At 39.1% G+C, this 24,590-nt stretch overlaps 3 protein-coding genes across 3 annotated transcripts; all 3 read left to right on the top strand.

The window, feature by feature from the left end:
- Window positions 1-1,885: 1,885 nt before the first annotated feature.
- On the top strand, window positions 1,886-5,541 carry gar1 (GAR1 homolog, ribonucleoprotein). The gene is made up of 7 exons (XM_088344588.1): window positions 1,886-2,002; window positions 2,204-2,428; window positions 2,886-3,040; window positions 3,127-3,186; window positions 3,259-3,382; window positions 5,076-5,186; window positions 5,262-5,541. The coding sequence occupies exons 2-7, from the start codon at window positions 2,218-2,220 to the stop codon at window positions 5,270-5,272; spliced, it is 672 nt and encodes a 223-aa protein (XP_088200714.1). The 5' UTR covers window positions 1,886-2,002; window positions 2,204-2,217; the 3' UTR covers window positions 5,273-5,541.
- Window positions 5,542-8,137: 2,596 nt separating this feature from the next.
- On the top strand, window positions 8,138-14,306 carry LOC148359362 (alcohol dehydrogenase class-3). The gene is made up of 9 exons (XM_088344587.1): window positions 8,138-8,287; window positions 8,718-8,819; window positions 8,903-9,044; window positions 9,569-9,656; window positions 10,801-11,020; window positions 13,163-13,423; window positions 13,501-13,636; window positions 13,898-14,036; window positions 14,128-14,306. Exons 1-9 carry the CDS (start codon window positions 8,270-8,272, stop codon window positions 14,150-14,152), a joined length of 1,131 nt encoding a protein of 376 aa, XP_088200713.1. The 5' UTR covers window positions 8,138-8,269; the 3' UTR covers window positions 14,153-14,306.
- Window positions 14,307-16,722: 2,416 nt separating this feature from the next.
- On the top strand, window positions 16,723-23,194 carry LOC148359361 (eukaryotic translation initiation factor 4E-1A-like). The gene is made up of 7 exons (XM_088344586.1): window positions 16,723-16,959; window positions 18,503-18,606; window positions 18,697-18,792; window positions 18,882-18,945; window positions 22,437-22,550; window positions 22,626-22,765; window positions 22,849-23,194. The coding sequence occupies exons 1-7, from the start codon at window positions 16,861-16,863 to the stop codon at window positions 22,961-22,963; spliced, it is 732 nt and encodes a 243-aa protein (XP_088200712.1). The 5' UTR covers window positions 16,723-16,860; the 3' UTR covers window positions 22,964-23,194.
- The last annotated feature ends 1,396 nt before the right edge of the window (window positions 23,195-24,590 follow it).

The following is a 24,590-nucleotide window of genomic DNA, read 5'->3' as shown; positions in this document are numbered from 1 at the left end:
CACTTGGTAGAAATGTTACAGCGATAATTGAAGCAACATTTTGTTTTTGTGGTGATAGTAAAATCAGTAGTAATAGATTGAGTAATAGTAATTTTGAAGATGGATCTTACTTTGTATTTACCTTGCTCACAGAGCCCCAGATGAGCAAGGAGACAAGAAGATGCCTTTGGCAGTATCAATTTACACCACAATGTGAACCTTCCGGATGATTGAGGGATTCAAACGCTGGGGTTCCGCTCTTCTTCTCTGCCAAAGATGATAGGTCATCTTGGTGGCGTGAGACACAAAACTCCAGTTATAAATTGGCTGCAGCATGTCTACTTGCACCTGTTTCCTTTGCTCAACCTCCTACTCAAAAATGAGCACTTGGCCAGATAAGAGTAACTCGAGATGAGAATATGAATGATGTCATTTTGATGAAGGTGAGGCATGTGGCATGAATTTGTCATGTTATGTCTAGTATGAACAGGATGTTGCATGAATGGAAAAGGCAACCTTTTTCATATTGATTGCCAATGGAAGGGGAAGAGTTGCTTACATGACTAAATACTGCCATCTCGTGACCGTTTACTTCAACTTTTGAAAATGGAAGATGCATGCACCAGTTGTATTGATATCGGGGACACATTATTAAATTAATCTTATATAAATTAGGCGAGCTGTGGAAAAAGGCAAATCTACTAGGACGTTTTTTTTCCTACTAAAAGTAGGCACACGTATATAATTGCTATGAAACGCCAGTGATAGCAATAGATTTGGTCCCTGTTACTAGCTCTATCACCATTTTGCTCGAGTAACACATAACCTAAGAAATCTGATTATTGTTAAATATACAATATAACATTTTATGTTTGAATATAATACAGCACTACCTTTTGTTACTGCTTCTTCGTTGCCTGTAAGACATGAATAATGTTGGATTAGATCAAAGTTGGCAGCGCGGTGTGCAGAGGTTAGCACATGTGCGGCACAGTTCTGAGGTCATGGGTTCAAATCCAGCTCCCGGACTTCTTGTGCGGAGTTTGTATGTTCTCCCCGCGCTTGCGTGGGTTTACTCTGGGCACTCCGGTTTCCTTCCACATTCCAAAAACATGCATTTCAAGTGAATTGGCTGGTCCAAATTGTTCCTAGGTGTGAATGAGCGAGTGACTTGTCTGTCCCTGTGTGCCCTGCGATTGGCTGGCAACCAGTTCAGGGTGTCCCCTGCCCACTGCCCGGAGATAGCTGGGATGGGCTCCAGCACCCCCGCGACCCTACTGATGATAAGCGGTACAGATAATGGATGGATGGAGAGATCAAAGTCAACTAATCGGAATGTGTCAAGCACACCTTAATAGTGACTTGATAAGAATGTGCTTAAGTAGTATTAATACATCCTTACTTCAAGTAGAACATGGTTGTTTTCTACATCTCATCTCATCTCATCAGCCGTACCGCTTATCCTCATTAGGGTCGCGGGGTGTTTTCTACATTCAGGTACTAAAAGCTTTAAGTAATGCTAGTAGTGTATCGTAAACAAGAGCATACCAACTCTAAGGGCCAGGCACTAAGTGCACCATGTTATTATTTTCTATTCTATTTGTTTTACATTTTATTGTATTTTTCCTCAATTAGACCAGACTTTTAAATTATTAATCAAACCTAATGGCATGTTGGACCAGTTTGGCGAATCCCCGCGACCCTACTGAGGATAAACGGTGCAGTTAATGGATGGGTGGATGAAAGGCTATCATTGATGGATTTCCAGTATTTAAGAATATAATGATACTCAAAAACAATAAATATGTAAGTTTTTTTTATCATAAGGGAAACGTGTTAAAAAAATATACCAATGTATTTCACCTGCATTTTAACACAATGGTCTTCTGGTGAAAGTTGAGAATTTGCGAAACTTTTCGCCTTTCATTGCGACATTGCAGAAACGGCTTTACGGCAGAATTTTATCACACGTGTTGTCGTCGCAAAGAGAACTGCATGTTTGTGGTCGACGCAGAAGTTTTAGGTAAACCAAGCAAAATATGTTTATGTTTACTTTTAGAGTATCAATGTTGTGCTCAATGGTTTGGCGCAACGTACTCATCTCGCAAAACAGTGATTTACTTTTAATGAATTTTATGATCGGAGTGAGCTAGCCACTTTTAGCAGTTCCTTAGCATCACAATATATGTTTGATGTTTATTGTTTACTTTTGTTTTCTTTTCAGATACAGTATAAAGGATGTCTTATAGAGGAGGTGGTGGTTTTAACCGCGGAGGTGGAGGATTTAATAACCGAGGCGGCGGCAGAGGAGGCTTCGGAGGTGGCGGCAGAGGAGGCTTCGGAGGCGGCGGCAGAGGAGGCTTCGGGGGCGGCGGCAGAGGAGGCTTTGGCAATCGTGGTCGTGGTGGTTTCAGACAGCAAGACTACGGACCCCCAGAATACGTTGTTGGTGAGTGTTAAAGCTATGGTAATCATTTACCGACAATATTATACTGTTTTAATTTAAATAGCATTGCCAAATATGTTTTGGTACACAGTATGGCTGAACTCAACTACATAATTGCAACAAACCCTTTATTAAAGGAGCGCCATTTGACATCTGCACACACAATTCACGATTTTGGGTTTCATTCAACTCGTATAACCCATTTGCACTTCTTTATATGCTTAATGTATGTGTATGCATTGTAATTTTTTTCTTTGTTTTGTCAAACGGTTTGTTATGTGCATTTTCTATTATCCGTACATTTTTGTCGTATTAGTAAAATACACATATTCACAGAGACTATGTGTGAGTGTATGTGATAAGCTTTAAATAGCTTTTTATATCAAGATGTAACCCCAACATTGATATGCTCTTTTATAATCGCTGGTAATGAGTTACATCGACTTCTATTGTCTCATAGCCTTAGGAGAGTTTGTGCATCCCTGCGAGGACGACATTGTTTGCAAATGCACGACTGAGGAAAACAAGGTTCCTTACTTCAATGCACCGGTATACTTGGAAAACAAGGAGCAGATCGGAAAGGTCGATGAAATATTTGGCCAACTGCGAGACTTTGTATCCTCCTCACTCAGAAAATGTGTTAAATTTGTTGTGTGGTAATAATCTTTGCTTGTTAGATGCTCTTTGACTCCTCTTTTCAGTATTTCTCTGTCAAGCTGTCTGAAAACATGAAGGCGTCTTCTTTTAAGAAATTGCAGAAGGTGAGAATTCAAATTATATTTTGTGCAACTGATTAATGAATTAAAAACTAACTCAACAATGTTTCTAATCAGTTTTACATAGATCCAATGAAGCTTCTTCCACTGCAGAGGTTTCTGCCTCGGCCGCCTGGTGAAAAGGGCCCGCCAAGAGGTCGGGGTGGAGGTAGAGGTGGTGGGCGCGGAGGTGGCCGTGGAGGCAAGTTCTTTTGTCATCTTCCCTCAAAATGCAAGGCATATCAACTCAAATGAATTGCTCAGTTACGAGTTTTCTGCCCGTTTCTGTTAGTTTTTTGGACATCCTAAAAGTGTCCGGCATACTTAGAAGAAGTTACCTAAAAACTCACAACATTGGGTTCACGAAATATGTAAAGTCCACTTCAACTTGGCAGGTCTTGCTGTCTGTTACAGTGCGACATGCTAAGGGTATGGCCGCAAGTGTTTGATGTTGGTCATATTCAGGCTACATCTGATTGACGCATAAAGACCTTAGATAAAAAATATATTTTTTAATAACAGTTAGCCTTGGTTGGGGGGCTGTGGTTCATGCCATCCAGTATCCTGTCGTTGGCCTATTGAATTTCAGTGTAGTGTCTTTGGGCATGACTTTAAACACACAATGCACTTTTTGCTTATCAAACTGTTATGTTGATTTTACAAATTGTTGGTGCTGATCGAAAGGGCTATGGTCACAATTTGCCCCAAGCACCTGTGGCCATTTATGTAGTGTACAGTCCCAATGGTGGTGTAAGTGCATCAATTGTACATTTCCTTTAAAGTCTCTTTGAGTGTTCATTACAGCGGCGTATAAATCTGATGCTTTTGAGAATATTATTTCTTTGTTTGTTTTTGTCTGGATTAATTATTATTGCAAGGTTGGAAATAGCGCTTTTTAAGAAAGTGAAGCATCAACACAATAGTAATTTCCTTTTAAGACAATACAACGTTGAAGTCAGAACTGCAGAACAAGACTGAAAAGTGAACCTTATTATAGGGTGGGCTCGTTGTATTGTTTTTAAGTCAGTAAATCATCAGTTGTTTGTCAGTTTTGGAATGGACACCATTGTTATGTTGCGTACTTGATTTTTAAAGCATCCATAGTTCTTTTGTACCCAATCAACACATTTTCTTAGGAAAGAAGTTCACTTTTTAGGATCATCTAAAATTTCTCTTCATTTTGGAATAGTACACAGTTATATGCCCGTTATTAAACAAAGGGTTAGATGGACATTTGGTCATTTCTAGTGCTGGAGCGCCATCGGAATTTATTTTTCATGGTGAACACTTTTTATTTGGTTTGTTTAGCTTAGTTTGGCTTAAATAACATGTTTTGTCTGTACTTATCAACTTTGTCGAATTGCCGAGAGCATACTACATATTTCCTTTGCTTGCAAAGCTCAGTTTATCTATCTATATACCAGAGCTATATCCCCTATTGGGAGGTTGTTAGAGTCAAGAAACCACTCACATTAATGAAACATTCATTCCCTTCGCTCTTCCCAACCTGACACCGAACATTAAGCCCACGGTATGAAAATGGGTGAGTTGCTGTGCCATTTAACCTTTCATCGGCAGAGAGTCCTAACAGCATACACTGGTTAACTCCCTCTGTATAATATGTGTCAATGTTAGTCATTCTTAACTCTCTTTTGTCATTCACTTGTATCCCTTGCACACACTCTTGCATCCATTAAGTTAACCAACCATATTATGGCCTTCTTCTCATACTATTACATATTATAAAGTTGGGGAAAAAGTTATACTGTTACAACTAGGGCATGATTTGACATATGGAAATTTGGAATGCCTTTTAATCGTATGTATAAAACTACTGAAGTACTGCATATGGTACCTTTTATCGTTAAATGTACGCTTAAATGTCCCTTTTTCAGGCGGATTCCGGGGTGGAAGGGGAGGCGGTGGCAGAGGCAGTTTTGGATCAGGTGGTAGAGGTGGCGGTTTTCGAGGAGGACGAGGAGGTGGCGGCGGACGTGGCTTTAGGGGTATGATGTCGTAATAAATTACACATATACACAATGTTATTGTTTTTGTGTTGAATATTTAATTTTTATTCACAGGAGGAAGATGATCAGTTTTCGGTTTGCAATTTATCCCAGCCCTCTGTGAGGGTTAAGATGTCAAGCATTGCCTCTTCATTGGATTGTTTTTGTTTCAAGCGTATATAAAAGATGAACCATTTTTTTAAAAACCCTCATACTTCCACTTTTGATAAATCATGAAAAACTTCAACACACGCATTCACAAAGATCAAAAATGAAATATTGACATGTGGTGTAACAAAATCCTGTTTTCTAACTTGGATTAAACCACTTTTTATTCTTCTGTTTGTCAATATCATTGCCTTTGTCATTTTTATTGTATATCGTTGACTTTTTATAAGTAACAGGTTTCTATGGGCTGCTTCCCAAAACAAAGACTGCCTATCCGGATTTATGGCAGTGGTTATTAAGTCCTACTTTTATGGCACCAATCTCTTAAAAAAATCCAAAGTCATGGTCTAGAACAGGGTTCGGGAACCTTTTGGACTCAAAGAGCCATAAAAGCAAAAAATATTTATTTTATTTTGGGAAAGAGCCACACCATATATTATGAGACAAATTTACAAAATTGCTAAACCCGCGCCCCAGACAAAAGCTTAGTCTTCAGCACATTTATTTTTGATGATTTGATAAAAATTATGAAAAGAGAATAATGCCAGAGCCCCTGTCCCAAAATCAACAAACATACCACTTTAAACTTGTCTCTTTCTTGCAATTACTCAAGATCGGTTAAACTCATTTTGACCCTTTTTTTTTCAAACATATTGGTTTCAAAACCAGATGCAAGCAGTTGTTTTGTAAAAACGTGACAACATTCTGCAAACAGGGAGCCTGATGTGCTTACTTTTGGCGCATACGGAGTGGGGCGAGAGATGGGAGGGAGTGCTTGCACTTTTTGCATAGCTCCACCCATACCTCCCACTCACCCAATCAAATGACTAAGTTCTCTTCCGGTGTTTTGGCGTATTTACAGTTCTGTGGATTCATCATAAGGTATCTGAACACTGAACACAGATTATATCGTGAACTTTTATAGAAAGGATTCTTTAGCGTTGTACAGCCAAAACGAGTTTTTTTCCCCCTTTTTTTTGTGTGACACCTTGACTGTAAATTGTAGTGAAAAACGTGCCCTATATATACTGTGAAGTAATGCTCTTTTATTTAATATTGGTTTGGCTTTGCGTGTACCTGAGTTGAATAGACTTCTCAAGTTTTGAACAAGATGGAGAATTTTTGCACGCAAATTTGTCTCTGAGCCACAGATACTCATCGAAAGAGCCATATATGGCTCGCGAGCCATAGGTTCCCGACCCCTGGTCTAGAAGGTGAATATTGATCAAAGTTCTCCTTTTTGGACAGCCTCAAGTCCACTCATACATTTTTTCTATTTTTACGAGTCATCCGACAGACTGATCGATAAGCGGAAGACGATGAATGAGTTTTGGCTAAAGAAGAATGAAATAATAGGTGGCAGCAGATTACTCTTTTTCTTTTTATATGGTAATCTGCTCTGGTTTAGTACAAGATATAATGTAATATTTTTAGCTGTTCACGTTTGCACTTAACACCGTGCAAACAATCCAAAATACAATAAATAAAAAATAAACATTCAACGAGGAACCGTTAATTTTACAGAAAGAAAACTGACATGTTTACAAATATTAGTTTCAATAGATATCTATCTGGTTGTTGCAAAGCTTTATGGTTGAACTGTATTGTTATACTAGAAAACAACACTGATCTAAGACAGTGTTTTTCAACCAGTGCGCCGGGGCACACTAGTGTGCCACAGGGAATTTCCCATTATGGATGGATACTTTATTCATGCCCGTAGGAAAATTCGCATATTATCTTTCCATAAAAGAAATCATGCCATTGTTCAGTATATTTCCTTTTATTCCAGTGGTCAGCCAAAAATCTTTAACATTTATCTACCCGGCAGCAGTTTTTCTATTCTTTTAGCCTTTATATATTAATTATGTAGCCTAGATGGTAAGGCGCCCGCTTTGAGACTGGGAGGTCGGTGATTCGCGCCCCGGCCGAGTCATTCCTAAGACTTAAAAAGTGGTCGGCGGCGCCCGCTGTTGGCTGCGGCTGCATCGGCTTGCTGCAACGGGTCAGGTGCAATCGACATTTCGTTCTGTGTACATCGTTACACAGAATGACAATACAAGGAAATTATTATTATTATTATTATTATGAGGTAGACACGGAAATGTTGTTAATTACCCATTTTGTTTAATGAAGCTGTTCAAGATTGTACTCTAATAGAAATAATACAATTAATCAGTGTAGAAATATTGCTTTTAAATGTACACATTTGGATTGATAATTTCTTGTTTAAAAAAACAAACAGAAAACGTTAATGTAGCAAAATAAAAAGTGATTTCACTGGCAGATCTTTTTGCTCATCTAAAGTATTATTTTATACTATTATTTTTGAGAAAAAGAAAATAAATATGTGGTAAAAGTTATATAGTAAAATCTCAAATAACTAATACGATTAACCAAAATAAATAACCTGTATTACCTCCGGATCCACGGTGACCACAATGATAAAAAAAATGTTACGGTGTCAATTTAGGCGACATGATCATATAGGCTTTAAAAAAACGAATTAACATCTTACATTTTCGACAGAGTGTGCCTCAAGATTTTTTTCGAGTAAAAAAGTGAGCCTCGCCTCAAAAGCTGAGAAACATTGATCTAAGACACCAATGTGACGTCATTAGCTAGTATTATAAGGATTTGTCAGCGACAGTTACGCCTCGCTATGGTGGGATTCGAAACATATTTTGGTGGAAAGCTGTTGCTTGAACATGAAATACTTATTATTTGTAAAATCAAGCGTATTCTTTTGTGGAAACTCAAACCTAGTGTTTTTAAGAATTTTAGATATTTCCTTTCGCGCTTGTGTGCTATTCCGGAAGTACGCCATTTAGTTGCCTGATTCTGATTGGCCACGCTGTCCTCGCTACCGCGAACTCTTCGCATTGCTGTTTTCGACTTCGAGGCAGAGAAGAAATATGGCGACATCTGGTAAGGTAGGTAAAATACTTGGTTTTTTTTCCGTTCATTGCAAATATCGAATTTATATTAAACAAATAAAAATGCTCGGCACTGGACTGATGTTTTTCTGGAGTTTGTCGACTTTATAAATTGGGTCAAACTGGTATTCAGTGCTCGTTACATAAGATTTTTAAGAAGAAAAATAAGGCATACAATTTTGGTTGAGTGGTATAAATGATCTGCATTTATATAGCGCTTTTCCAAGTCAATGACTTCCCAAATATTTAATGGCTAATCATGGTTTTATTACTGTAAAAAAATATTTTAATGCACCAGGTTTTGCTCAATCGAAGTTCAAAGTTCAACTTTAAAATTCCACACCACCTGTTAATAATCCAAAAAGACTCCACCTACTTATTTCTGTTTTGTCAACAAAATGGCCACGTAGTGTGATTGACCTTCCAGGTGATCAAGTGCAAGGCTGCCGTTGCCTGGGAGGCTGGCAAGCCTATGACCATTGAAGAGGTGGAGGTTGCCCCACCTCAAGCCCATGAGGTCCGCATTAAGGTAAGAAAGAGTGGTGTACTTAAGGTGAGGCTTATCGGGGTGTAATAAAAATGAAACCTGGACGTTAATATTGTATTTTTTAGGTCATTGCCACTGGTGTGTGCCACACCGACGACTACACTCTGAGTGGCAAAGACCCCGAAGGGGTCTTCCCTGCCATCCTGGGCCACGAGGGAGGTGGCATTGTGGAGAGTGTTGGCGAAGGTGTCACCAAGTTTAAGCCTGGTAAATATTCCCTAAACACATTTTGTTTTTTTCCAATATAGCACCTGAACTATTGACTGCACTAAATTATCTTTCAATACATGTTCACAAATTCTAGTTTTGGATCATACTGGGAAAAAAGTTGGCTTATCAAATCTGTAAGACCACATAGAAAACTCTAGAATCCAGTATCTTTCTTCAAGTAAGCATTCCATGCCCTGTGCTGCCTCGCCGGCAAAGTTTGTTGTTTTGTCCAATTTCAATATGCCCACATCTTGTCTAGTTCATACAGAAAACGCACATTGCTTGTCTTGTGTCTTCTCCCCATTTCATATATACGCAGCACTTTTTGGAGCATCTGCACTCATGCAACAAGTAGACGTATACTTGTATTTCCACAATCATTTGCTTTGTTATCAAATTGACAACATGTATTTTTGCCTTATACATCTGTTTTAGAAGTTATTTTTTAATTCAGTTACCAGCTGTTTTGTTAAAAGCAATGCATTTATTTAATCCTAAATTGTGTATATTTATGTTTCAAGGTGATACGGTTATCCCATTGTATGTGCCTCAGTGCGGTGAATGCAAGTTCTGCAAGAATCCCAAGACCAACCTCTGCCAGAAAATTAGGTACACCACAATGCTCACTTTCAGGATGTTTACACCAATTGGTAATTTCAGTGTTAAAAAGGGTCTTAAAATCGGTCATCTGACTTTCACTTACTCAGCTTTTGTACAATGTGATTGGTCCATAGCAAGTAGGTAAGATCGGGCCTAAAACATCCAACCCGACCCTAGTCGCAGGTATGTAAACCCGAACCTGCCCAAACCCCACGGTTTAAAGTCATTTGATAAGTGAGCCCGAAATAAACCCGGACTCTCATTTCGCTGCCAAAGTAAACACAAAGCTTTACTTCGGCCATGTGTAGTTCAGTGCCAAACTGCGTGTTTCGTCTGAACTACGCGGCCTGGGTTTTACTTGGGCAGAGTCCCTCAAATCAAGTGCACACTGCAAGTGCTGCTCCAAAATGAATGATTTGGCGCTAAAACAAAAACGGTGAGAGAGAAGCCTGCCCGGCTCGACTTATTGATTAATATTTTAAGCCTGAACGTGGCCTGACTTTTGGGGCAGAGCCCAAGATCTTACCTCTAATGGCAAGTTTTTTTTAGAAACATGGAGGAAAATGTAGATATTGCTGCTTGGTTCATATTGCAGGTTTCCTGTTGGAAAAGACACACTACCTAATAGTGCTCATGGTCTATGTACCGTTAGGTAATTAACCGTATCGGTTAATAAGAATATTGTGATAACGTTCCTTATATTCTTTAATGCAAAAAATGTCAAACATTCTGGAGTCTTTATCAATCAACTGAAATATTACGAGCATTTTATCGTGTGTTTTCATGAAATGTATTTATAATATTTTGAAGTGGGGTATGTGAGTACCTGTATATGCCATAGTCGGCAATATTAATGAATAAAACTTGTTAGATTAGTTGATTTGATTAAAAAAAATCCATTATGTATGACATTTTGTTTAGTTGCATTACAAAATATTACATGCAAAATTTATTTTCTGAGACAGTCCTGTATCTTCATAGACTTAAGAGAACAATTTTCGCTTTTAAAAATGGGACCTCAAAAAAGGCTTTGTTGGTGGAAATCTTAATCTTTCCCTACCCACTTTTTAGGTGTAAACATATGTATTTGATTTGACACTTTTCCCCCCAATGCATTTATTTTAGAAACTTGTTGCTTAATCTTGCTATACAGAGTTACACAAGGTAAAGGCCTGATGCCCGATGGGACCACCCGCTTCACTTGCAAAGGAATCAAAGTGTTCCACTTCATGGGGACCAGCACTTTCTCCGAATTTACTGTGGTGGCGGATATTTCTCTGGCCAAAATCAATGCGAATGCTCCCCTTGACAAGGTGTGTCTCCTTGGGTGTGGAATCTCCACAGGATATGGCGCCGCGCTGAACACCGCCAAGGTAGGCTTGCTAAACAGATCAAGTCCTCAGTGTTGTTTTTGTAACTGTATTGCTACTCGACTGGGGATCTGGAAGAATTTAAAGCTAAAGTAATGCATCCACTGGAAAAATTCAAATGATAAAAAAAGCTATCCCCACTTCGCACTGTCTGCAGTCAGAGAGACTGCAGACTGGGGCAAGAGTTGGCTGGCGCTACTATTTTTCATATTCGCAAATACTTTTGAGTTTTGCATATTTTTTTCTCTCCAATCCCCTTTGTGACAACCCTTGACTGAAATGTTTAGGAAATGTCGTCAACGTGCAGCGACGCACACAACATTGGTGTTAGCCTAATTTCGAATCCCCTGCAGAATCTGACTCCCAATCACCTGACTTCGCACTCTGTTATTCTATGCTTCTCAGTGCTGCGCTTCCAAAATAACGAGTGTTGCAATTGTAGTATGTATAGTGTGTTCATTAAGAATAATTGATTGGCGTGATCAAAACAAAATGTGATTGTTGTCTACATAAGGAGTTGATTAAAACATTCATGCAAACATCACCAATACTAGAGGCGACCCAATGGAGCTAAAAACTAATGTTCACGATCATGCCTAGTTGTACACAAGTAGGCTTTGTATAGCGTACTAACCTTATTGTAATTCATGTATATTGTACGTAGTTGTTCACTGATCGCTGTAACGAGAGCACCATTGTGAATGAGACCCTGGTTTCATTGGATTTCCCTGAGTAAATAAATGTTTGAAATGAAATTAAAAGCTGACCCCCCTATCTATTGCTAGCAAAGTAAGACACACTTCAAACCTATTGTGTTGTGTGACTTTGGGAGATAACAGAGAACTACCACATTTTGTAGTCAAGTGAAAGTTAAAGATTAATCATGTTGTGTAGGACTGCTATATGATTTAGTGTAAAGGTTTCAAAGCGCGATTACCGTATTTTCCGCACTATAGGGCGCACCGGGTTATAGGGCGCACCCCCAAAAAATAGTTTTTGGTCCTATATCTTCCATACATAAGGAGCACCGGATTATAAGGCGCTACAATGGGAACGTCGACAAAACAGTCAGATAGTTAAGTCACTTATTACCCCCTTAACATTCCGAAAGATTGCAAAGAAGCAAATACTTGTCATAGACACGTGCGGATGCGGTGTCCGTACGACCTCACTCAAATGCATCGTTCCAAATATCATTCGGAAGGTTAAAGTCTTGGGTTTCAAGAAATGCCAACCATTCCTTAGTTTCTGTTTTCTTTTTCGCTCGCAACTTTACTGTGCATATGACAATAAACACTTGGAATTGAGTTTAATTTAAAAAAAAAACATCACAGAAACATCTAGATCCCTCTGAAACAAGAGACAGGAAAATATATAGCCGGAGTAGCTTACCGAAGTCGTTGCATTCAATAATAATGTGCAACCATGGTCCTCTTATATCCGTGAGTGTAGTAAATCCAGGAGAGTAAAATATTTACAAATTCAGAATGGTAAAACATGTTTCTTCTATGCCGTAGACAACCAAACTTGCTATTCACATTCATCTTTTTCGGCCAATTGCAGGCTTTGTTTTGCCCCTTTAGCCTATGCGAGCCTGTAAATGATAAAAAGGATCCGCCCCCTTTACCTCCGAATAACTTTAGCCAATAGTGATCGATTCAACTGATGATTGACACATTGGCTGGGAAATGAAACGCCGGCATATGTATCCCAGCATACACCGCGGACCACATCGCCTACGAGGAAAAATGTAGTCGGCGGCTGCTTGCCTTTGTTGCGAGACCTTGCGACTTAATATTGATCCATATATAAGGCACACTGTATTATAAGGCGCATGGTCAGTTTTTGAAAAAAATAAAGGCTTTTAGGTGCGCCTTATAGTGCGGAAAATACGGTAGTTTTAATTGAATTTATATTTAAAAAAAATATATATCTTGGGCCAATGTTTAAGCTTTTACAGCAAATGAGTATAGTCTCAAAATATCGGTTATTGTCATCCTCTTAACCCTAGTAATCGGCCCTGAAAAACCCATTTCGGTCGATCCTTAGTACATAGGGTGTCTTGCCCTGCATCAACTGCAATATCCCATTTAGATGTCACAAAAGAGATTTAAGATATACTTGGTGTTTTACCCTCCTATTTAGGTAGAACCTGGTTCCACATGCGCCATCTTCGGTCTGGGAGCTGTTGGCCTGGCTGCTATCATGGGATGTAAGGTGGCCGGAGCAACACGCATCATCGGCATTGACATTAACCCGACCAAGTTTGAGAAAGCCAAGGAGTTTGGCGGCACAGAATTTGTCAACCCCAAAGATCACAACAAGCCCATCAACGAAGTCCTAGTGGAGATGACCGACGGTGGCGTGGACTACTCGTTTGAGTGCATCGGTAATGTGCAACTCATGGTGAGATATTGCATTCACATTTCCTCTTAGTGGTAGACAAAGGAAAGGAAACTAAATTAACTAGGTGACTATTTCAGCGAGCTGCTCTGGAGGCCTGCCATAAAGGCTGGGGTGAGAGCATCATTGCTGGTGTTGCTGGAGCTGGACAAGAGATCTCCACCAGGCCTTTCCAGCTCGTGACGGGGAGAGTGTGGCGAGGCACTGCCTTTGGAGGTGAGACACATGCCGCAGGCATATTTACTACATCTAAATGCAGGCAGTTTTTAGTTTAAGATCAGAATATAGGAGATACTCTGGTATTGTAAGGCTATATAAACAATCACAGTAACGAGAGTATACAAATTTTTGGTCAATTCAGGTTGTTGAGTTTCTTCTGCCACAATGAATAATGGTCTTGTAGATTAGAAATAACTATCCTAAAGTAATTTCAAGTATTTATTTTAATTAGAGCCCCTTTACATTTGTTTTACAAAGGCTGGAAGAGTGTAGAAAGTGTCCCCAAACTGGTGGAAGACTACATGAGCAAGAAGCTGAAGGTGGACGAGTTTGTCACTCACACGCTGCCATTCGAAAAGATAACCGAGGGATTCGAGCTCATGCACTCTGGAAAGAGGTAAGGTCATTGATGCAGGATTCCCTTTTATAAATGATCAAAATGAGTCCCTAATACTGACACAATGTCCCCCTGTTTTCCTTCTGTGCAGCATCCGCACAGTCTTGACCTTCTGAGGTGCCTTGCCTGCCAGTTATGCAGCTTCCAACTAGCGTTGTGCTTAGTGTTCCAAAAGCACTTATTTCCATGACATTTTTCATTTTTACAAACACGGTTGACTGAAGACTTTCATAAATGTTCTGACACTATTAAAAAAATAAGCATTCAAAAGCTGTCTCTGTCCTTTGACATTATGACATATTTTATTCCTTACACTATGTCTTTATTCATTTGGATTAATTTGTAATAGTGTACGTTCTTGATCCACTCTGACCTCATGTGGATGGCGAGCTTTATGTGGCATGGAAGTTTAGAATAGTCATAGTTTTTTGCTCTACTAGAGTTAAAAACATTTTCACTACCGTTGCTGCTGGTGTCAATCTTATTGTCAGTTAGGAAAGGGTATTATCTCCTCTATTCAAGTGTTCTGTAGTTAAAAAAGGAGTTTAATTCTCCTAAAGCAGGGGAAGAGAGAGCATCATTGAACCCAAAACCAACAAGTTGGCAGAAATAAGTTGTTTTATTTAGGCTGTGAGAGCAAGTACATACTGGACTGTCTCAGAAAATTAGAATATTGTGATAAAGTTCTTTATTTTCTGTAATGCAATTAAAAAAACAAAAATGTCATACATTCTGGATTCATTACACATCAACTGAACTATTTCAAGCCTTTTATTATTTGAATATTGCTGATTTTGGCTTACAGCTGAAAAAAAATCAAAAATCCTATCTCAAAATATTAGAATACTTCCTCAGACCAAGTAAAAAAATAATTTTATAACAGCAAAACTAAATCAAACATATGAAAATGTCCATTGATGCACTCAGTACTTGGTTGGGAATCCTTTTGCACGGATTACTGCATCAATCCGGCATGGCATGGAGGCAATCAGCCTGTGGCATTGCTGAGGTGTTATTGATGCCCAGGATGCTTCGATAGCGGCCTTCAGCTCATTTGCAGGTCTGGTGTCTTTCATCTTCTTCTTAACTATACCCCACAAATTCTCGATGGGGTTCAGGTCAGGGGAATTAGCAGGCCGATCAAGGACAGTGATGCCATGGTCAGTGCACCAGTTACTGGTGGTTTTGGCACTGTGGGCAGGTGCCAGATCATGCTGGAAAATGAAATCCTCATCTCCATAGAGCTTTTCAGTAGATGGAAGCATGTAGTGCTCTAAAATCTCTTGGTACACAGTTGCATTTACTCTGGACTTGATGAAACACAGTGGACCAACACCAGCAGCTGACATGGCTCCCCAAACCATTGCTGACTGTGGGAACTTCACACTGGATTTCAAGCAACTTGGATTTTGCTCCTCTCCAGCCTTTCTCCAGACTCTGGCGCCTTGACTTCCAAATGAAATGCAAAACTTGCTTTCGTCTGAAAAGAGGACTTTGGACCACTCTGCAACTGTCCAGTGCTTCTTCTCCATAGCCCAAGTCAGACGCTTCTTCAGTTGTCTTGAGTTCAGAAGTGGCTTGACCATGGGAATACGGCTATAGTAGCCCATTTCCCGGACACGTCTGTGAACTGTGGCTTTTGATACCTGGACTCCAGCTTCAGCCCACTGTCTTTGAAGCTCCCCCAAATTCTGGAAGCGGCTCTTCTTCACAATTTTGTTAAGGCTGCGGTCATCTCTCTTGGTTGTGCAGCGTTTCCGGCCACATTTTTCCCTTCCAACAGACTTTTTGTGGATATGCTTTGAAACTGCACTCTGTGAACAGCCTGCTCTTTGAGAAATTTCTTTTTGTGTCTTACCCTCCTGATGGAGGGTATCAATGATGGTCCTCTGGACAGCAGACAGATCAGCAGTCTTCCCCATACTTGTGATTTAGTTTACTGAACCAAGCTGAGTGTTTTTAAGGCTCAGGAAATCCTCGCAAGGTGTTTCGAGTTAATTAGATGATTCAGGTGATTAGTTGAATAGCCTACTTGTATACTTTTTCATGATATTCTAATATTTTGAGATAGGATTTTTGAGTTTTCTTAAGCTGTAAGCCAAATTCAGCAATATTAAAATAATAAAAGGCTTGAAATAGTTCAGTTGATGTGTAATGAATCCAGAATGTATGACATTTTTGTTTTTTTAATTGCATTACAGAAAATAAAGAACTTTATCACAATATTCTAATTTTCTGAGACAGTCCAGTATTTTTCCAACACAGACATTGAAATATCCTGTCTGACGGTGCTTAAATGCTACTTTCTTTCATAACCATAGAAAATAAGTTGTGTTTTGATTTTTTTATTGACTAAAAACGCTTTGAAAACATGCACGTTAATTAAAATTGTTTTGATGATGGGGAGTGGTAGTGCACCGAATTAATGGTGCCAACCGCCATAAAACTTGAATTACTTGGTGATCAGTTATTTAATTTTAACTGTCAGGTGTAAAATGTAATCTATGTCGGTTTTTGTAAAACATACGGAGCATTAAGCAGTAGACAAAAAATAACGGATAATTCGTGTCCACAAAGTTAAACGCAATTGGGATTGAGCCCCAGCTGCGTTTGCTTAATTTGCAGGTAGATTAACTCATACTCGGCATGCAAACAGCAGCACCCGCTGCATGGGCTTTAATTAAAATACCTCCACGTACATATAAAATATTAAATAACCGTATTTAGTTAACACATCCATTTTAAATTGAGTATTTGGTTAAAAAAAGATGTCTCATAAATAAATCTGAATAACAAATACTGTACAGTATTTGGGGTACAACGCATGACGTCATCGTCCACGGAGGGCATTGTCCAATCAGCTTATTTAACAGGGGTGGAAAAAAATCTGAGACGGTTCTACAAGATGGCGACTGCCGTTGCGGTAAGTGCCCGGCTAAACATGAGTGGGGTTTTTAAGGGTTATTGTTCTATCTTCGTTATTCATTATCCATTATCCGTTATCGGTCAGTTCATAATACGCTACAAAGCCTAGGAGCCGGGACTCTTACTCTCAGCCAAAAGGCCAAGCTAAGGTTAAGTTACCGTGAGGTAACTTAGACATTTTTGTAAAAACGCTGGTTGAAGATACTTGTTTAGACGTGCAGCAAAACAGGTTTAAAATGTGTTTTTTTTCCCTAAAATAACAGTCGTTTTGGGGATAGCCGAGCTAGCAATAGCCTCCAAGGTGCCACTATACTGCTCTGTTTACTTCAATAATTGTATCATATAGTTATGACTGATAGAACGGTTTGTGGAAATTAATATGTTCATTGTTCATTCGTTAATTCATTCATTCATTAACTTTTATTTAGACCCTCACGAGTGTCGCGTGGGTTGGGTTGTGTTGCACCTCCCTAGCTGACGTCAAGCAGAAGGCAGGGCACTGGTTGGTAGCCAATCACAGGGATATTGGATATCAACTAATTACATTGTTCATTTTTGGCATTGTGCGAATTTGTTTGGGGGGTCTGTAGTTGATTAAATCAAAGATGTTAACTTTCATTTAATCAAAGTGACAGTATTGATTAGTGCTTTCATCTTAGGAGTAAAAAACGCTGTTCTTTGAAAAAAAAAATGAAAATGAATTAAGTAATCTGTAATACACAAACCATCATATAAACGTGCTTTTAAAAAATATTCATTCGATGAGATATTATTTTGCATTACATGAGTTTCACATTTAGGGAGATGACAACACTGTTTGCCATCTTGCTTTTACAGGAACCCCCCCAAAAAACAAAACTCTAGTGAAAGGCTGGACAAAGAAAAATGATATGGTTCTGTCACTTTGCGTCTCCGTTGTTTGTAATCTTTTGTTTTTTAGCCCTCGTTTCAGTTGCACTACACCACGAGTGTCAAACTCATTTTCACATCAGCATAATGACTCTCCTCAAAGAGCGTGATGTAATATGTAAATGGAAACTAAATGTAAGTGGTATGCACAATTTCCCTACATATTAATGCGACGCAACTCTGAATTTATTCATAATTCAACATCAGAAAAATTATAGTTGCATTAAAAAGATGTCCCTACACATATATGGTATACACTCAATTTAATATGATACATTTTTGGACATTTTTAATGATCAATTCTTTCTTAATTCCACTCATTTGCATTGAAGTGGTGCTGAGCTGTCACTTTGCGGGTGACAGCATCTTGGGAAATGTAGTTTTTGGTCAACGTACTCTTTTGACACATTTATTTTTGATGCTCACATTTGAATCTCTTGCGGACCACATACAATGGCAAAAGTCAAGAATTTGACAAGTGCACTACGCAATACAGTGACTTTTAGTGGTCAAATAATACACTGTCCCTTTTAAAGAACGAAAACAAGTTCGTCAAAGATTCAATTTTATTTTATTTTTAAATCAATTTGTAAATAAATAGCTTGCATTTTACAGATGAATTGTATTTTCAGGTGTTCCTGTCAAACACTTCAAAGCCTGAAACCGAAGAGAGTGAAACTCTTCAAAAACTGGTTGAAAATCAAGAATTGTACATCAAACACCCGTTACAGAACAGGTCAGATCCAGAGTTTGGTTCTGTACTATTGTGCTAGATGACTGATGTACATTTCATTATAAAACAATTGACAATGTTCTTCGTGTTTAGGTGGGCCCTTTGGTTTTTTAAGAATGACAAGAGCAAAACTTGGCAAGCCAACCTTCGACTCATCTCTAAATTTGACACCGTGGAAGACTTCTGGGCGTAAGTAATTTCATAAATAAATCTTTCTTTGGCAGCAAAGTCTTTTAAATTATTTGAAAAATGAATACAAGTGTCGTGTTTTATGTCAGGTTGTACAACCACATCCAGGTGTCCAGTAACTTGATGTCCGGCTGTGATTATTCACTTTTTAAGGTAAGAAGGTTCTCTGACCTTGGAAACTTCTGAGGCATAAATGGCATTTTTAAATATAATGCAGGGTTCCCACTGATCCTTGAAGAGTATTAAAAGGCATTGAATTCATTATTCTAAAAACAAGGCCTTAAATCGTAATGAAAGTGTCTTAAAATGTGAACGTATTTACAAGATTTATATTTGTTTGAACTAAAAGATTATGGAACATTTATCATATGTCTTTTTGAATAATTTACCGATTTACTTTTGTGTCAACTTGGCATGGCTATAATACCGGAACGAAAAAAAACAGTGATGTGGTATCAGTCAGGCCTTTTAAAGCAGACGCATGTCTTGGGTCCATCCACAATACACAGAGCAACTTTGTTTACTTTGATCCATGAGAAAGTGTAAATTTAATGAGAAGCTATCCAACAGAACATTTTTTGCCATGGCTGAAAACTGTGCCAGGTAATGTGTACAAGGCACCATGTATTGTTTGCAAGAAATACTTTAAAGTTTGCATGATGGTTGTCAAGGCACTGGCGTAACACATGCAAAACGCATAGCTTCAAAACTGAGTTGCCAACAGCGGTCTTTTGTTTCCACCGTGCCCACACATGGATGCCAAATGACAATTGGGACAGCAGCAGCAGCAGCACATCTTCGGGAGGTCAGCAGTACGCCTATAGTGAAAGCCAAGGTTCTGTGGTCACTGAACATTGTGTCAAAACACTTATCATTTAAGTCAAATGAGCGAGCTGGAGACGTATTCCGTGCAATGTTCCCCGACTCTGACATTGTCGACTCGTTTGTCTGCGGTTCTGACAAAACTGCTTTTTTTTTGTTTTTGTTGACTTGATCTTTAATTTGATTTCAAAAGGCATTAAAAAGTCTTGAATTTAACTAGCCTTAAGCTGTAGGAACCCTGTGATAGTGCTCTGTAGTGGTGTCTACCAAACTAAGGGTTGTGGGATTGATCTCCTAGCAGTTTTGTCAAAGTGTCCATGAACCCCAAATTTGCTTCCTATAGTAAATCAGCACCTTGCAAGGTAGGGTTTCGATCACCGATTTCTGAATGGATGATAGTGTAGTGCTTTCGGCACTTAATTTTGTGATGTAGAAAGGGCTATGTAAAATCCATTTACAATTTCCCCAATGAGCTGACTATATAAAGTGCAGTGAAAAAGTAGTTGCTTGCTTCCTTATTCCTGCGTTGTTCTTTTTTTTTTTTTTTGCATATTTATTACTAAAAAATGTTGCAATCAAACCATTTTAATACCAAAAAGAGACAACGTAAGGAAATACAAAATGAAGTTTAGCAATTTAGATTCCATTTAGGCATGCACAAAACAAAACCTATGTGGAAAAAGTAATTGCCCCCTGATCTTAAAAGTGAGTTAGGGCACCTATGGCATTGATAACAGAAATCAAACGCGATACTTGGTAATGAGTCCTTCACAATGCTGTTGTGTAATTTTTGCCCACGCTCATTTGCCAATTTGTTTCAAATATGCCATAATAGAGGGTTTTACTAGCGTGAACTGCCAGTTAAAGGTCACACCGCTGCATCTTGGATTAAATCAGGACTTTGATTTGGCCACTCGAGAACTTTCATTTTGGTTTGGTTTTGAGCCATTCATAGTTGGACTTGCTGGTGTGTTTCGGATCGTTGTCCTGCCGCATGATCCAAGAGCGCTTGATTTTTAAGGGCAAAAATTGATGGCCAGTAAACATTAGAACTAATTTATTCTGTCAACCACACAAGTTGTCCTGGTCATGAGGCAGCAAAGGAGCCCCTGAGTATTTACTGTTCATCACTCCATCATAAGAAAGACACTGGCCAAAAGTGGCATACATTGGAGAGTTCCCAGGCAAAAACCACTGCTGTCACAAAAGAATACAGAGTCGTCTCACATTTGCCAAAAAACGTCTTTATTATCCCCAAGACTATCTAGAAAATATTCTGTGGATAAGTCAAAAGTCGAACTTTTTAGAAGGTGTGCAGCCCGTTGCATCTGGCGTAAAAATGCCACAGCATTTGGCAAAAAGGACATAATGCTGTCAGTAAACTATCTTGGTTGGAGTGAGTTTTGATTTTGATTTTATTTTTGCCTTAATTGAATCAATATTTTAAAACTGTTTGATATTATAATTGGCTTGATGTTTTGAAACCTTTTACGAGTGATAAATATGAAAAAAAAAAAACAGGAAGGGGGCAAATAACCTTATCATAGCACTGTCTGTCTAAATGAAGAAAATACAATTATGAATTCTCTTCTGATAAAGGGTTCAAGTGATGGAGTGGGCATGGCGTTAGAAATAATGTCGCATGGACAGGTGCTGGAAGAGGTTGAAAGCTTGTACTTGGGTTGTGATGTGGGTGCAGTTGGTGGAATGAAGTGCGAGGTATTGCACAATGAAGCAAGGTTTTGGGTGATCTGGGGAGAGTGATGAGCAACAAGAGTGAGTATGGATGTTAAGAGGGGACCGTATGAGAGTGTGATTGTGCCGACTGCGTTGTATGGTGCAGAGACTTGGAGCTTGAACGCAGATTTGAGAAGGAAATTAAATGTTTTTGTGATGACATGTTTGAGGAGTATGTTAGGAGTGACAAGATTTGATAGATTGAGAAATTAAATTGTGAGGGACCGAACTGGAGTAGTAGCGGAACTGAGCAAGCGTGTGCATAAGCGAATACTCTGTTGGTTTGGACACATGGAGATGATGGATGAGGAGTGAATGTTGAAGAGGATCTACAGAGCAGAAGTCGAAAGAGGTCTAAATATAGTGGAAGCTAGAGCTCTTGTTGGTGATAGGAATGAGTGGAGAGGTGTTGTAAAAGGATAGAGGGATGTTTAAACGAGTTTGATGCGGGAGGGGTGAAAGTGAAAGCTGTCGGGCCCTGCTGCTGTTGAACAGAAGAGGCGGCATTAGCTCAGGAGATAGAGCGCTCGTCTTGGGATCAAGACATCGCAGGTTCGATTCCTGGCCCCTCCGTGTTATATGTCGAAGTGTCCTTGGGCAAGACACTGAATCCCTAATGTCCCCAATAAGCAGGTCGGTGCCTTGCATGGCCGCTATTGGTGTGTGAGTGTGTGTGTGAATGGGTAAGTGTGAAGCACATTGTAAAGAGCTTTGAGAGGTCTTCATTGACTTGAAAGGGGCTATATAAATGCAGACCATTTAAGAGTGTGTTGTGTCACCCTGACCCGAGTGGCATGGCTGCTTTCTTGTGTCCCGTTTCATCTGGAGGGACGGATGACCTACTTGGGTGCCGAGGTACTTAACTTGTTTGGGTGTTTGGGCATTTGGGTTGGCCATGGTCTTCAAATTTTTCTGTGCGTGTTTTTTGCTACTTTTTTTATTTTCTTTTGTTTTTGTGTTTGTCTCTAGGGATATGACCAGGGTAGATAGATAGAATTCTGTCCTACATTGTTCAGATTATTTGAAAAACAATTTAAAACTGGTAATGTGCTTGAAAGTACACTTCTTTGTGCGTTTGTCTAAAGGACGGTATCGAACCCATGTGGGAAGACGAACAAAACCGGCGAGGCGGCCGCTGGCTTATCACGCTCTCCAAGCAGCAGCGCAAGGCTGACCTAGATCGCTTCTGGTTGGAGACGGTATTTTAGTTTTTGTTTTTATTTGTTTTTCTTTTAAATGATCATGTGGTCTTCACGTGAGATGTTGCACTGCAGCTTCTGTGTCTGGTGGGTGAAGCGTTTGATGACCACAGTGACGACGTGTGCGGCGCTGTCATCAACGTGCGAGCCAAAGGGGACAAGATCGCCATCTGGACCACTGACTCTGAAAATAAGGAGGCCATTACACATGTCGGGTAAGAAAAGGCCTGCTTTGTTGCTGTCTTGTGGGGGAAATGTAATGATTGTCTGACTTTTTGCTTTTTTGTGTGCGTGTTAGGCGTATTTACAAAGAGCGTCTTGGAGTCCCTTCTAAAGTGGTGATTGGCTACCAATCACATGCAGACACGGCATCAAAGAGCAGCTCCATTACCAAAAACAAGTTTGTTGCCTGATTAGATCCACACGTTGTTATTTTCACCTTTTTCGTATGGAAGTTAACATATGAGGCTTGCTTTCTTCCTTTTTGTACATGTAAATTACAAATCTGGAGTTGAGGGAAATGTTGCACTCCACTGACCATTGTATGATTGAGGAGAATATATTTTTGTTAGATTTAAATCCTTGCGAAACCACTTGTACAGTGTGAATAGAATCAAATAAAATGACTTATTTTGGACAAAAGAGCATATGTACCTGTAATATTTAAGTTGTGGTTATGTAGATTTTGTCAAATGTTTTGTATTACTATTTGATGTGTGTATCAAATATGGCTTAGTTTCTCCTCAGGTTCCCAAAAAATCAAAATGTGCACAACAGAAGATAAATGCATGTAAAAGAAAATTGGTGTTCTTCTTTCACAAAATGTTTCAGGGGAATCAGAAGCTACTATTTTTGTGGTCGCTTAATTTTGTCCATTAATGTCTGGGTGTGTTAATGCTACTGAATTAACTATTTACAATTATTTTTATGAATTTTCATCTAAGTTATTCGGTTAATTTGAATCAAATCTTGATTGATTTATGAATGAAATTTACATTAAGACTGGGGGAATGAAGAATCATATGAAATTGTCTAGAGTCTAACTGGTTAAATTAATTGAACAAGGTTAATTTTAAATAAATTATGTAGGGAAACAAGTTCTAGAAGAAAGCCCTTAAAATAGTGTTTCCTTTTTTACTGTGGGAGAAGAAAGTATAACAGTTTGTGGCTTAAGAATAGATATGATAATGTGAGTGATAATTTGATTTTAGCTCTCTAGGGACACCATGTAATCTTTGATCACTAGATGTCTGTGTATTGTGTTGTGCTAGAGAGCAGAAGTACATTTACAAATTGCCTAAACCCAGAGATCAAACTGCACCATTTTTTATATTTGTGTCAGGCCTTTCACAAGGCTTTTTGTTTTTTGCAAGCAAGATGGCAGAAAACCTCTTCGGTTCACCCCGGTCTATGTGTGTAAAATAAATCAAATTTTTGACCTACAAGAAATTAAAAATGCACATTTATATGATAGTTTAAATATGTTTTGCTTATTATTCAAATATTATTTTAATGTTTTTTTTTTGTTTTGTTTTTTACCACTAGTTGGCGTTAAACAATGTACACTATCCTTTAAAAATGCAATAAGAACATGTGTATCTAAAATGAGCATAATTATCTGCAGCATGGTTTCTTCATTCCAAGTACTGTTTGCGGTGCACGGATCCCTTAACTGCATGGGTCCTCAGGGCACCAATAAGGACGCAACTCTGGACAGCTTTTTCCACTCTTGATGGCCTGGTTTTGGGTCGTGGCAAAGTTGGTACCAGTCCATTCCTTATTGTTCCGGCCCAGTTATTTTTCGTTTTTTTCTGTCCTCCTGCCCCCTTGGACTGTGCCCTGAAGAACTATCTTGTTTAGTCCTAAAGTTCTTGTGACCTGATCATACGACAACAGTTGTTGTCTCTGCACAGAACCATTGACATCAGTTCTTCGTAAGGTAGAATGTGCCCTCTGATGGTGATGCGCACATGGGCTAAGTAGCTAATGCCTAGAACAGGAGGCGGCAACCTATGACACGCGTGGGGTTAACCAGTGGCA

The sequence above is a fragment of the Urocampus carinirostris genome, chromosome 9 (assembly GCF_059441175.1).
Source record: "Urocampus carinirostris isolate Australia breed hairy pipefish chromosome 9, RoL_Ucar_1.0, whole genome shotgun sequence".
In the NCBI taxonomy this organism is placed as follows: Eukaryota; Metazoa; Chordata; class Actinopteri; order Syngnathiformes; family Syngnathidae; genus Urocampus; species Urocampus carinirostris.
This window is presented reverse-complemented; position numbering and strand designations above follow the sequence as displayed.